Below are 15447 nucleotides of genomic sequence, written 5' to 3'. Positions count from 1 at the left end.
CTCTGTCAAAACTTATTCATCTCACAGTTCATCTCAATACTGTGTAACTTGTACTAATCTCTGAATATCCAGCACAAGTCGTGTATACTTTTCTTTCACTCACAAAGCTGTACTTCTCTATTAGTTATAAGATTCTGTATATATGTGCACATATTTTACCTTCCTATAACAAGGCAAGTTTTCTAGGATAAGAATCACATATGAGTAATTCTGTGGTGTCCAGTTTCTGATATAGAACAGCTATTGAGCAAGAGCATATTATGTAAAAAATAGAATGGGCTTTTATTTTCTTTCTTTTTTTTCTCTTTTTCTTTAGAATGGGCTTTTTAAACAATCAAATCTCTTTAGAGATTAGTGTTTTAACCTATGTGTTAGGACCAAATTTCCTCCTTTGTCTGACCAGAATTTTATATTTAGAAAGGTAAGCCAGGCTCAATAGCACAGGAAGCTGAAGCAGAAGGAAGACCATGAGTGTGTGCTAGCAAACACCAGGCCCTCATAAGGCAGAATTATTAACAGTACACAAGAATGGCCAGGAACAAATTATATCAAATGGATACCCTTCCTACATTATTTATTTTTTTTAATGTGTTTGAGCGTTTTGCCTGCATGTACTGAAGTGTACCTGTGTGTGCAATACCTGCAGAGGCCAGAAGAGGGCATTGGATCCCCTGGAATTGGAGTTGAAGATGGTTATTAGCTACCATGTGGGTGTTGGGAACTGAACCTGCATCCTCTGCAGAACAGCCAGTGCTCTTAACCACTGAGCCATTTCTCCAGACCCTCCTTCCCATATTCTAAGAGGGATATAAAATTCCTAAATAGAAGAAACCCTGGAAACACAGGATATTGTGAATTCTGTAAGGTAACTGACAGGGCAGAAAAAAAGGGGGCTGTATTAAAGTCAGAAAGTCAAAATCTAGATGGCTGAAAGCTGTATATAAAAAGGGCAATAACAGAGTCTGCCATTTTAAAAAATGTCTTAGTGTCAATATCCCAAATGCTCTTTATTTGGTTTGTTCTGTTAACACATTTATGAAGACAAAAATAGTTCCATATGCTGAAAAGTACACCCAGATGAAATTAATAATAAATATAACAGTGATAAATGTAAATTTTAGCTTTGACATTTCAGTGACTAATCATAGAAATACCACATGACATGTTACCAAAAAGTACTCTGAACGAGATGCAAGGATTTTTGCTATAGTACATACTCAGTGAGTAATGGTATGACCTGGATGTTAGAGAGAGTGGCACAAATTCAAATAGTGTTAATATAATGTGAGATTAAAGAGAGGAAAACACCAGGCACATATTTCCATAGCTCCATGTACAGTTATGGATTCAACATTTGAAAGAGAATGTAGATCCTAGTGCTTTTTCAGAAGAGAATCACGAACTTTGAAACTATTCCATAGGGTTTGTGGCTGAAAGGATTAGTTTATAAAGGGGGAAAAAGGCAGAAGAGTTGTCCTGAGGGGAACAGGAAATAACTGGATTTTTTGTGTACTCTCAACAAGCAGGACTAGCTCACAAGCTCACAAATTTTCCTACAATATAGAAAGAAAACCTCAACATTATTAACAATATTAAAAATATAAATGAATTTATCTAAATAGCCAAGGCCACGCTTTCACAACGGCAAACTCCTCAGGCTAAATGTAACTGTTTTCTTTTTAAGAAAAAATGTGATTAAGCACTACCAAGAGCATTTAAGCAGCCAGTAACATGGTAAGATATTAAAACATTTTATTATTATTTTTACAATTTTTTCAACATGTGTGGGTTTTAAAAAAATTTTTATTTTTTATTTTATGTGTATGAGTGTATTGCCTGCATGTATGTGAGTGCACCCATGTCGTGCAATGCCGCGGAGGTCAGAAGAGGGCTTCAGATTCCTCTAGAACTGGAGTTAAGGACAGTTCGTACCCGCCATGTAGGTGTTGGGAATTGAACTCGGGTCCTCTGCAAAGCAGTCAGTGCACTTAACCGCTGAGCCATCTCTCCAGCCCCCAACACTTGTGTTCTTAATTCAAGACTAAAATAATTATAATTCAGTTCTTAGAATAATACAGCACAATTTATAAATACCTTGTTAACAGGATCCTTAAGCATTCCACTTGAACAGCAAATCCACTGTTTTTAGCTACTGAGAACACTACTAAGAGCACTTAAGCAGCCAGTAACCCTGTAAGACTAAGGCATCAAGTGTGACTCTGCCACTAGGTAAATGTTCCAGACCCACACTCTAATTTATGAAAGCTTGGCATACTTTTCCAACTGATGAATTGGTAAACTGGATGAAATGAGTTGACTAAAAACTGGAAACATTAAACCAGCCAGTAGTAACAACTGACCACCAGAAAGGGCAAAACCAGACTCTGGAAAGGAGATGCAATGTTTAGAAAGGAAAGTGTACTATATTTAGTATAGAGGCCTGTTAATATGTCCTGAGGGTATCACAGCCTAATAATTGGTCTTCATACTAATAATATTGTATCACCAAGACAATTTAAAGTATACTCATTAGTCTCAATTTAAGGAGGCAGTAAAATGCAAAACCTAAGAGATCCAACAGACATGTTAAAAATTATGACATTAAATGGGATAATTTTCACTTCCCCAGAAAATTAATTTGTGTAGAAGAGATCATTTGTTGAAGATGCCAGATAAACGAGGCATATTTATACTATATAATGACTAGGAGGAGAACGTATAGTTTGCTAATACAATAGTAAACTTTTGCTCTCAACATTAGTAATTATATTTGTGGCAAAAAGGGATATTATATTAACTCTGGAAAATGACTTTTTAGAGATTCTCAAAACTATAAAGTAAAATTTAAATTATTGGACAGGATAGTATTATTCCATAAATCCTTCATTATGAATAAAACATAAATACCAAAGAAAATTATGTAAATAGAGACCCAGTTTTCTAATTCTTTTCAAGTTTCTTTGCCTTTTATGCTTAGTCATTAGGCATCTACTAACATCACAGATAATACTTCATTATCAACTAAGAAGACCTTTTTACCCTCTTTCCTAAACTAAAAACTCTTATGCAATGGTAAGCTTTCCTTTTGCCTGTTCAGTAGAAACCAGCTCTGACATGCCATCCCTTTCAGGTAAATACATACAGGCCTCACATATATAAGTAGGGTTTGTCTGCTTATCATAATATAAACATTCTAATATCTTATATTGTTCTTCAAATTTAAACCATACAACATAGAAGTCTGTTAAATATGATACAGTAGGACTCTAATGAGATTTATATTAGAACACTACATTTATCATGGTGAAAATGAAAGATTTTGTTTGAGTTAAAGAATTCCACACCAGAAGTGATTTTTGTGAATACTATTAAGGAGGCAGCAAGATTCAGTAAAAAGAACATAGGCTCCATAGTCAAAAAACCTTGGTTTAAATCCACATTTAGTCACTTAAATGACTACTGGCAGGTTATGCACACTAAGCCTGTTTCCTTACCTTGAAGATGAAAAATTAACTCTCGGCTGTTTTGAGAATTAAATAATGCAAAACACTTAACATAATAAGTACTTTATAGTAAACATATAATAAATATTATTTACCTTCCATTAACCTAAAAACATTTTATTCCAAGTCAATTTTACCTTCACTTGCAAACTTGCCGATGCAACTCTCCTTTCTAGATCTTCGACTTGCTGGAGAATACTCAAATCCATTTCCATCGCTTGTTCTTCTACTGACCAGTTTTCCACAATATCTCGAGTTACGTGGTTTTCTTCATGTTCATTTAATTCAATAATAGCAACTACATTTGAAAAAAATTAAGTTTTAAATCTATTTCATTCCTAATCTCCCCTACAATGATTTCTTTCATAAAGTGAGTAAAATCCTAGGGGCACTGACTCAACATACACAAATGTGCTTGTATACATGCAGACAGCTTACTGTTAAAAGAAGAAATTAGTCTTTCTAAAATATACAAAATATACCTGTAAAGGCACTAAAAATTCTAAGAAAGCAATGACAATTTAAGAAATGTAGTCACTGTTAAGAAAAATTTAAAAATAATGATTAAGATATTAATACATTTTGGAATAAGATAGTTAACGTCATAATTAGTCAAGAAGTAGAAAGCTCTTAAGCACATACCATCCTTATTTTTGATGCAGGCTTGAGTTATATAATCCAGGTGCTTCTGTATCTGTTTCTGTAATGCCTTTTCTCTTATTCCTCTGAGATGGAGCACTTTGAGCAAGGTTTTTAGGTCTTCTGGGTCAATAATTCTCCACCAACCAAACTGCATTTCTATTCAAGATAAATATGTAGGTCTTTTACAATATTGTGGCTAAGAAATAATGGCACAAAGCAAACTCATGATTTGTTAGCCACATATAAACCCACCTGAGATTCATTTATCCAAGAGGAATTTGTAATCATGGAATACAGTAAGTGACTGCAAGCTATCTCATTGTACCTACCTTCTGGAATTGGTTTGGGACTAGGGAAATCAACTGCTTTTGCTACTTCGATGGCTGCTGGCTGAACTGTAGAGGTCTTTTCATTCTGAGGTACTGGAGATTCACTTTTACTTGAAACAACACTGGAAGTCAAGAATGAATTACCATTTCCTTCTGATAATCCCAGTGCTGACCCCAGACTAGGCAAAGGTGACGTAAATGGGATATTGGAAGTAAGCACACTAGTGGGCCACCCACAAAACTGAAGTCCCATCATAGATACTCCACTTTTCACCTATAAAAACAAAAGATTTAAAACTCAGATTAGAGGGGCTGTAGAGATGGCTCAGCGGTTAAGAATACTGACTCTTCTTGCAGAAGACCTGGGTTCTAATCCCAGCACCTACATGGCAGCAAACAACCATCTGTAACTCCAGTTATAGGGGATCTGACAGCCTCTTCTGTCCCCTATGGGCATTGTGTGACACAGGTGCACTTACTTATATGCAGGCAATACATGCATAGACATAAAAATAATAAATAAAATATTTTTCTAAAAATTCAGATTAGAGATTAGAGAGGTAGCTCAGCAGGAAGGTACCTACTTTCTAGCTTGATTTCCTGAGCTCAATTCCAGGACCAACATTGTGGAAGAGGGGAACTGATTCCTGCAAGTTATCCTCTGACCTCTACATACTTGTCATGATGGCATGTATGTACATATGCATATGTACACGCATGCACGCACGCACACACACACACACACAAGTCAATAACATGTAATAAAATTTTTTAAAAACAAAAACAAGCTGCTTAAAATAGAGATTGACAAGTTGGGAAAATGATTAGAATCTGAAATTATTTTTCAAATTCTGAAATAATAGTTTCATTTACTATAAAGGAAAACTAAACATTAGTGACAACTTTATATCACTTAGTTATAATGTAATAGTAACAAAATAATTAAAGCAAATTTAAACACAGGTTAGAAGTTAGGAGCGCCAATGAAGCTTGGCGACAGAAATTCTGAGGAAGGGATATTTAACCATTCAAATGATCCCCTTAAAGACCTTTATGGGGTCCAAGGTTATAAAAAAGCACTATCACAATGCATTTCAGTTAGCAGTACTAACCTGAAGAGGTGATAAAGCAAATGGATTCGGGCCAGCAGGGTTATGAGTAGATGATCCAAGAAGAGGAGCTGGAGCAGGGGAAGGTGACTTAGATGGTGGCTGAGACTGTGAAGTCACTGAAGCAGCTGAACTGTCAGCATGGGTCAGAGAAGTATCATCACAAGGTGCTTTTGGCAAAAGGCTAAACCATTGTCTGTTCTTTTCTGTCAGTGTTTTTAACAATTGGTCATTGGGGAGAGGACTGTAAAACTTCCCAGAACCACTTGAACCAGTGTTAAACAGATTAGCATCTGTCTTCTCCACACTGCTTTGTGCTGCTGTTGAGGGAATGCTCCCTAATGAATGCTTCCCAGTGTTCTGATGAGACAGTGGGCACCCATTTGTGCTAATGTTCGCTTTTGGGCTCATCACATCTGACTCAGGAGGCATCTTAGCTACTTCCAAAAGCTTGCTTAATTTGGAAAAAGAGCCAGGTTTCTGAAGAAACAGGTTTGGGTTGTCTCTTTCTTTAAGATCCTCCTTTTGTTCACAGTGATCTATATTTGAACAATTTAAAGTGTCCCCAGAAGTCTCAAACATTTCTTCTTTGATCTGGATACTTTCTGCCTTTTTAAGTTTTTCTTTTTCTTTTGCAATTTCTTCTAGTCCTACAAAAGTGACATGTGTTATTAATATCAGTTATTATATATCAAACCAATTCTGCAGTTAAATTTTGTTATTCATCAAATTACACGCACATTTAAATAAACTTCTAAAATTACCTAATATTCTCTGTGTTTTCTTTTATATATATATATTTTCACACATTAGAAATGGAATTTACTATAAAAAATTAAAATATAGGGGCTAGAGACGTGGCTCAGTGGTTAGCTGTACAAGCATGAGGACCTGAGTTCAAATCCCAAGCATCCATACAGAAAAGCTAAGCATGGCCACGTGTGTTTAGAATCCCAGCATTGAGGGGTACAGACAAGGATTTCCCAGGAATTTGCTGGCCAGCAAGCCTAGCTGGAACTGTGAGCTTCTAGTTCAGCAAGAGACACTGTCTAGCAGGAATAAGGTAGACAGTGATAGAGGAAGCCGTCCACTACCTTGCCTTCCTCTGGCCTCCCCATGCATAACACACACACACACACACACACCACAAAATTCAAGAAAATAATAAAAAATGAAAATTGAAAATGTTAAAAGCAAAACCTACAGAGCAAAAACTATTAGTTCTTAATACTTCAAGGAATTTTCTGTGCACCTAAGCCTATAATTTAAAAGGGAACCTTATGACAGCAGTTTAAACTATCTGCTCATGTAAACTGATACTCTGTAAACATTTTGAAATGTATGATACACACACACACACACACACACACACACACACATGGTAGATTTTGACATCTACAAGATACTGAATTGGTAACATCGTAACTTAAATAACCTACTGAGAGACACCGATAGAGCTCACTTGTCCATTATGAACACATAGTAAATGATAAATGACATGCATATATTTTCATTTTTTTGATGATATGTAGTTTCATTTGTGGATTTTTTCCTTATTTTCTTGGGCAAATTCCTTAAAATCATAACTTAAGATACATACTTTTCAGAGTTCTTGAAATATACTGCCAAACTGTCATCTAGAAATTCAGATCAATACACACTCGTACACAAAAGAGCACAAAGGAAAGAGCTGCTATTTGCCTACACTCTCAATAAAATTGGATGCTACTGGTATTTTTTGTCTTTGCTACTCTCCAGGAGTGCACCAGGTGTGTTCAATGCCTATGGATGTCAGAAGAGGACATCAAATTCCCTGAAACTGGAGTTATGGATGACTGTTCACCCCAACATAGGTGCTGGAAACCAAACACGGTTTTTCACGAAGACTAGCAAGTGCTGAGCCACCACTGAGCCACCTCTCCAACCACGTTCCTAAGAAATTTTAAATGTGAGTCTTGAATGTATCAGATTGTTCCCCAAATAACATAACTGTTTCATTAAACAAAGCTGAAGAATATTTATGGGAATTGAGAAACATCCAGTACCCAATGAGGAAAAATCCATGATGTTTGACATCTAATCAAAATTAGTAGGCATCCAAACAAGAAGGAAAACTGACAGGTAATTAGAAAAACCAATCAGAAAAAAAAAGAACCTATCAACCAAAACTGACCCAGAATGGGCAAGATCATGGAATAAGCAAAAGACATTAAATCCAAACAAAAAAAAAACTGAAAAATTCCAAATGTGATGAAATTTAATGAACTCCAAGCAAAAGAAAAACGAAGTCACCTACATTAAGATTTAACAATAACCAAATTGCTCAATGCTAATAGTAGAGAAAAATCTTAAAGGCAGTCAGAAAAAAAGATTTAATGCCTCATATAACCTTTAGGTACATTAACCTCAAGTCTTCACTATTTCCAGTCAGGCACATGTGAAAACAGATTCTCTTTACATACCTGTGTTCATAAATCCCATGACTTCATAAAAGCCATTGACTAGTAACGGGATTCTGTCTTATTTATTTCAATAACTAAAATCTTGAAAACTTGTGTCACATATTTTAAAAAGAAACAACCCAATTTTTATTAGTTTGTGGCTAGTTTGCATCTAATAGAATAAACTGAACTATGACTTTTATACTCAAAATAATTAAAAATAGGTCTTTAAAATCTGACATTCTATACAGGATATTTAACATGAAGAAATTCTTTAATCTTAAATAGCTTTCTACTTCCTGACTGATGCAAAATTATGTCTTCTGGGTCCTTCTATATTTGACATGTACCAATGAGTATTATTAAATGCCTTTAAAAAGAAAAGATGAAATATTTCCCTGGAAAGGAAATTTCTTTTCCCAATTTAAAAAGTACTCTTAAAAAAAGCAAAATTTCAAAATTTCTTCAGTTTCAAAAAAGAGATTACATCCCTTTAATTTCTGTCATAAACACTCTGGACCTGTCGCCACCTGCCGTTAGTGGACCCTAGTGAAAAGCCATTCTCACATCATGTGATGGTCTTTTCCCTGACTGGAGCAGGCTAAACTATCCTACAGACCCTACACAATTCTATGTGAAACACAAATAAAGAGTGAAAGAAGGCCAGTGAGATGGCTCAGAGAGTACAGGTGCTTGTCATCACACCTGATGCCCTGAGTTCCATTCTTGGAACCCACATGGTGGAGAAGGAGGTAATTGAGTCTAGCAAGTTGTCTTTTGACCTCTACATGTGTCAAGCAAGCGTGTGTGTGTGTGTGTGTGTGTGTGTGTGTGTGTGTACCACACACAAACAAATAAATGTGATTTTTTTTAAAAAAGAAAAATGCAAGAAACAAGTCAGTATAATGGCACACACATAATTCTAGCATTGGAGAAAGAGGAAGTAAGATTGCCACAAGTTCACAAGTTCAAGACAAGCCCAGTCTACATACAGAGTTCTACATCTGCCAGACTACACAGTGAGATGTTACACACACAGCAAAACCCTCTGGCATTTTGAATAGAGGTTCAGCCGCTGATGGCTTCCTCTTAGGACTCAAGGGTCCTTACCCACTCAATATGGCCCAACTTAGGAGTTTTTCATAGCCTTCCTATCTTTCTGTTGGCAGTTCTATCATGACCAGTTCCTGGAAGACATCTTAATATTATCATAGGGAATACTAAAGAATGCAGAATCTTATTGGTTGTCTATTTAGGTTCATTACTTCCTGGCATAATTCAGAAAATTTTTAAAAGATAATTTTAAAAACTGACCTTAACCTTCAAATAAGATTTTTATATTCTCTAATACAGGTTGAGTTTTATATGTACAGACTCAATGCTTATAGAGTTCTAATGCAAAATGGATAAGTAAATATTCATATCATAGTATATAAAGATAATTAACATGTTTAATTTTCCTTCTAATGCTGAATAAATTACCTATAATTTAATATATCTGGGGCTAAAGAGATGGCTCCAGTTCCAGGGGATCCATGATCTCTTCTGGTTTCCTTGAACATCACATACATTTGGAGCACTTACATACATGCAGGCAAAACATTTATACACATATAAGAAAAATAAAATAAATTAAAAAAATATTTTTAAAAAACAGTGAATTGAAGGGAAACAAGTTGAGCTGACTAGTCATGGAAGCTTTTTTCCTTTCTACTTTCCAGTCAGCCAGGGCCTTTAGGTGATGATAGTACTACTCACAGGGTCTTTGGTGTGTAGACCATGATGCTTGTTCTGCATATCTCCTAACAGCTATTATACCCAAAGGTCTCTTGATATATTTATCAATATCCAAAGACTTTAATCACATTCAGCCCCACTCAGCCTAACCCATAAATAAAGAACAAGGTATGGGATGGGAGTTCTTTTGTCGCATGTGAACCACCAGAGGGCTGGTAGGTCTTTGTAGTGCTACTTCTTTTTAAGTTATCTTCACTAACAAACTTTGCTTCCATTCACACCATGTGCTTTATGAATGGTTTGTGCATTTGTAAACAGTTGGGATTCAACAAAGTTCTGATGTCATGACTTTCTAGAAGTGAAGCAACCAGGGACTGAAGGATTTCTCTGTGGTGGTACTGATTCATTCACTTAGTAGTGATAGTATGGTCTCAGCAGCTATGCCTGAGGATAGCAGAAGCCTTAAAATGGTAAACTAAAGGGGATGACTGTGAACAGTGATAGCAGCCCCTTTACAAGGGAAGATGAGGCAAACTCCACTGCCCCCCCCCATAATTTATACGGCAACTGGCCCCTCTGGCTATGAATCCTCTTACCATGAGACATAGCATGTACTACCAAGTGAGAACAACAGCAAGAAAGTAATTTATAGAGCAAGAGGCAGGCTCAAGAAATCTACTAGCATGCCCATGTAGAAGGATCCTCAGATGCTTGCTTGGTTTGCTTGTTTATATGAAACAAGCAATAGGGCTAAATGAAGATGAGTAAGGGGAAAGATATGAGCTCAGTAAGAGTGAACAGTCTGGGTTGCCATCATGTTTCTAGTCTGGCTGCTTGGTAACACTTGGCAACACATACATATTCACTGGAATGACTTCCCTGAGACTCTTGCATGGGTCCAGTTGCTCTGAGACAGCAGGCTGTATTGAAGTGATTATAAGAAACCCCAGGGTTTGAGAGAACAAGCCTTAAGAACATGCTTTTAGTACAGTGAACGCTGGATGACTCATTCTGACTAAGTCTTCCTAAGTGGACAAAGGCTCTACCCTTATTCTTTCCTTTGGGAGACACTAGTAGATCACACATGCCCTTATCATGGATGGAAGTGTCAAGACAAAAGTCCAACAAGCACTACTGGTTTCTGTCCAAAATAAAAAGGAAGAAGTAGCAGAGGAAGCAGAGGACAGACAGGGCAGGGCAGAGTTTCTTAAACTTTTTCCAGTCATGACCTCTTTGTAACTGAGAAATTTTTGAATGAGCCCAGGTATGCAGGTATATAAAACAAGTATATAAATCAAACATTTACTTATAATAAATCATAAGGAAATTTATTTTAAAACAATTCTCTGGTACACAAGTAATTTTACCATTTATTAAAGATGAAAGGGAATTTGCATATTAATGAAATGAATGGGCTTATTTAAAAATAATTAAATTACTATTTATGTTATGTTATTATTTATGTATTTATGCTGAATGTTTGATACTGTAGGAGGTAGAGCATCTTTAATGTTTTTCAGAGTGAACTGATATTTTGATTTTATAATTGTCAATGCTGAGAATGCTGCTTCACAGAAATCCAGAGTATGAAATGACAGAAGCATGCTTAAAATAATTTTAGAAGCTATTAGAAAGTCTGCCTTAATCCAAAAATAAAATTCATGTAACAACCTTTATTATGAAAGACAGGTCCTCAAACTCAAACAACAATTTTGAAAAACAAGAAGTCTAATAGAATATAATAAAAAATACTAATATACATGCTGTACAACAGTGGTAGGAAAATATTAGGTTTTGCTTTTCTGTAATTAAACCATTATGTCTTAATAGAGCAGAAAACTTCATGTACAGTAGAGGAACTATGATTCATAACATACAATAAGTACTCTTGAGTCTGAGCTGAGGTGTTTCAGGCAGTGTTTGCTGGCACAAACAAAGTGTGGTGCCACTGTGGTGTGACAGCATGCACAGTACAAAGTGTGCATGCTGTGAGTTCAGAACCAAGCCACACGATGCAACATGGGCAAGAACTGGCACAAACACTTTAGATTGAATTAAATTTTGGTCTTTGCACATTCAGAAACCTCTTATTTTTGCCCAATGCTTTTTGCAACCTCCACATTCAGTTATGTAACCCCATGCAGGGTTGTGACTGATAGTTTATAAGAAATTTGGGGTAAAGTTTTTGTGGCCTGTCTCATATCAATAAATGCAGTAAGCTATAAACAAAAGCAAAGGATAAGACAGGAATTGAAAGGTTGTGTAATTCTAGAGTGTGGCAGTCTGGTCCTATCACAAAATGTGAAACAGCTGAGATCAGAAAAGGGACATGTAGAATGAGACAGACTATCAAATGATTCACAAGCTTGAACAATTATTAGGAGCTGTGGAATAAATAGGTGGACAATGTCCATGGAAGGAATATCTTTCAGAGATTAGGACTATTAAGTCTTATAAACCCTCTGGTAAAATATTATAGGCTTTAAACTACTCAAGAAAGGATTCCTTCAACAACAGCAACAACAAAAATCAGTACTGCTTCACTGGAGACTTGCAGTTGAGTCCAATGATTGGCATAATAGTAGTATGCTAATACTAAAGAAACACAAATGCCAGTGGATAGGAAACACAGTACTAAGTCTGATCGTAGAGGAGAGCAGTATTCAATGTGATCAATATAATTTGTTTTCTTTTGTGAAAGGCAGGCCCTTCTTCATATCTGGATATAAAATATTCTACATACTTTGGAAGTAACTAGGAGACATTTTATAGTAACTCAGATCTAAAAGGCATTGGTGACCCTCCTAGCCAGGGTCTACAGTGACTGCATCAAACTCTAACTGCAAGCAACAGGGATTCAGGCTTTTATTCCTTTGCACAGAGGCTCTTTTCCTATAAGTTGAAGGTATAGCTACAGTCTGCTACACTGAGGGGACACTGCCTTTGAGAAGGCCTGGGCTCTTAGCACTAAAAAGTCAGTATTGAGTCCTTGACTTCAGGAGTATTAGATAACTGAATAGCTTTGGACTATGTTGGATGTAAGGACAAATAGTTCAAGGTTGATCTGTACTTTCTAACGCAGTATATTACTGTTTCTTTTGCTATATGATCTCTTATACAGCACCATCAACAAACTCAGAAGGCAACATTTTAAATCCAGTTGATTCCTATTTCATATAGGCAAGCATACATTTTTTGAACACGGAAGGTCAGGAATAGAATGAAAGGAAATTAACCCTTCCCTTTAGATAAATGGCAAGGGGACTTTCCCTCCTTTCCCCCCTAAGACTCATCAGCATATCTGCTTATCTACTGAATTGGCTTGAAGAGAAACAGCAGCATCTTTAGCTGATATTGGCATTGTTTCCAGGGCCTCAAAATATAGACACTGGCCCTCAAATGCATATCCCTTAATGCTATTCCAAGTGCTAGAGGTCCTTATATATGTATGGAGTTTCTGAGCAAAACAATAGATTTTTAATACCTCTTGGACTAACCTAAAAATATAGAGTAATAACAATGGCAGAATTTTCTTGGAATAGTTTGCAACTAGATAAAGCAAACCCCTGTGTAATCACTATGGGGGCTCAGGAGATTACTGTGCTCTGTAAATTCTCTAGATTTTAAGTTACCATTACTAATAAACCTTATTGTTATTAGCATCTTATGTAAAGTACATGGAAAATAAAAAGTAATACATATGAAGATTATGAGATTTAAATAGTATAAGAATATATTATGTGCTGGGCATAGGGGCACATGCTTTTAATCGCAGCACTTAGGAGGCAGAGGCAGGTGGATCTCTGAGTTCGAGGCCAGCCTGGTCTACATAGTGAGTTCCAGGCCAGCTGGGGCTACTGGGACACTCTGTCTCAAAAAGACTAAAAAAAGAGAGACTACATTATGTATACCAATGTGAAAAATAACAAAATAATAGTATAATTAATTATTTGGCTTTCTAGAAGTTCACGTATGCTAAAAATCAGTTGTACTTAAAGAAGCTGAGGAAATGCATGCAAGGGGTAAGATTTGAGCTGGGTCAAAAATAGATGGTGAGGGCCAGAGAGGGCTCAGCAGGTAAATAACTTCTGTTATACAAATCAGGAAACTTGAGTTTAATTCCTGAATACACATAAAGGTAGGGACTCCACAAGTTGTTCTCTGACCTCCATACACATGCCGCGGCACTCCCCTCTTCCCATTGTACATATACACACATAATAATAATAAAAATTGAAAAAATAGGTGGGTGAAATTTACATGATTGAAGAAAAGCTGGTTTACTGTTATAATGGTCAGGATTTTGCAAAACATAGTATGTGAAGACATGAGGAGGAATGTGCATGTTCTGAGCAACTGTGAGTAGACTAGTCTGGCTGAATCCTAGAGAACAGTGTAAAGGTAGTTTGAGGTGAGATTTACATATTGCCTCAAATGATAAGCCAAGATCATTTTAACTACATCATCTCATAAGCAACAAGGCATCTTTTAAGTTTTGGAGTAGAGATATGCTATGATGACAGAATATGGCAGCAAGAGGAGATTGCACATGAGCTGCTGAGGCCAGGTATAATAATTGGGGTACATATTGATAAAGAACTAATGTCTACTGGTAGTATTTCAGAGAGACTGACTGTAGACATTTTGAAAGACAAGTTGATCTACTAGATAACTTCAAGCTTACATGCCCAGATGAATAAGAATATTTTATTAGCCTGGAGTAGGGTTCAGGCTGCTTTTGTTTAAGCTTTTCAGGTAATTCTAATTAACTCACCTGGACATTTCATGTTTTGTTTTGTTCTTTGTTTTTTAAGACAAGTCTTGCTATACTATCCATCTGGTCTAGAGCTCAGGACCTCAAAGAATCTCCCTCCTCAGACTCCCAAGGAGGTGAGACAACACACAAGGGACACAAGGCCTGTTGACAGGTTTTTCTTTATCTGTTCTTAAACCTTACATGGTTTTATACTCAAAATTCTGTCAGTTTTAATCAGATTTATATACTAAAACTTTCATTTCATTCCATTTCAAAACAATCTCAAATTTTGACTCTGATTCAGTTTAAGGTATCACAGTCTTTCTACTGAGGATTAAGTTATTCAATGTATATCTGGGTCCACTTGTTCTACATCACACTCACTAATTTTGCCTAGAAATTCTACCTTCAAGTCTTCTCTGTCCTATTGTCTCTGTTGGTACTTAAATTTCAGACCTCCTGACTTTTTAGCTCATCGATTCAAAGGGTCTAAGGAATGACTTCTCTTGCCCTTCTTGTCTGTACCTAGTAACTTTGGCTTTGTGCAATCAGATTATTTATCTTAGTGTAGTTACTGTGTAGTCTCTGCCCTAAAAGAGAGAAAGGGAACGCTCAGTCATTGCTGGTGGGATTGCAAACTCATGTAGCATTTATGGAAAACAGTGTGGAGAACTCTTTAAAAACTAAAAATGAACCTACCATATGACCCGGTTATACCACTCCTTGGCATATACCCAAAGACTCATCCTATTGTAGAGACACTTGTTCAACCACGTTTGTTGCTGCTCTTTTCACAACAGCTAAGAGATGGAAGCAACCTAAGTGTCCCTCAACAGACGAGTCATTAACAAAAATGTGGCGTATTTACACAATGGCATTCTATTCAGCAGTAAAGAAAGATGAAATAATGAAATTTGCAGGTAAATGGAT

At 36.3% G+C, this 15447-nt stretch overlaps 1 protein-coding gene across 4 annotated transcripts in view; it reads right to left on the bottom strand.

The window, feature by feature from the left end:
- Positions 1–15447, bottom strand: part of LOC103728721 (bromodomain adjacent to zinc finger domain protein 2B) — a 125712-nt gene that overhangs the window by 14922 nt on the left and 95343 nt on the right. For all 4 annotated transcript variants that reach the window (XM_029560396.1, XM_008826679.3, XM_029560395.1 and 1 more), the window contains 4 exons: positions 5587–6233; positions 4475–4748; positions 4146–4301; positions 3641–3801 (listed from right to left, as the gene is read on the bottom strand). In XM_029560396.1, the coding sequence (XP_029416256.1) occupies positions 3641–3801; positions 4146–4301; positions 4475–4748; positions 5587–6233 (1238 nt within the window). The remainder of the gene's footprint in view (positions 1–3640; positions 3802–4145; positions 4302–4474; positions 4749–5586; positions 6234–15447) is intronic.

This window comes from Nannospalax galili, unplaced genomic scaffold, assembly GCF_000622305.1.
Source record: "Nannospalax galili isolate Female #2095 unplaced genomic scaffold, S.galili_v1.0 scaffold92, whole genome shotgun sequence".
NCBI lineage: Eukaryota > Metazoa > Chordata > Mammalia > Rodentia > Spalacidae > Nannospalax > Nannospalax galili.
Note: the sequence above shows the minus strand (reverse complement) of the source record. Positions and strands in the feature narration are given on the sequence as shown.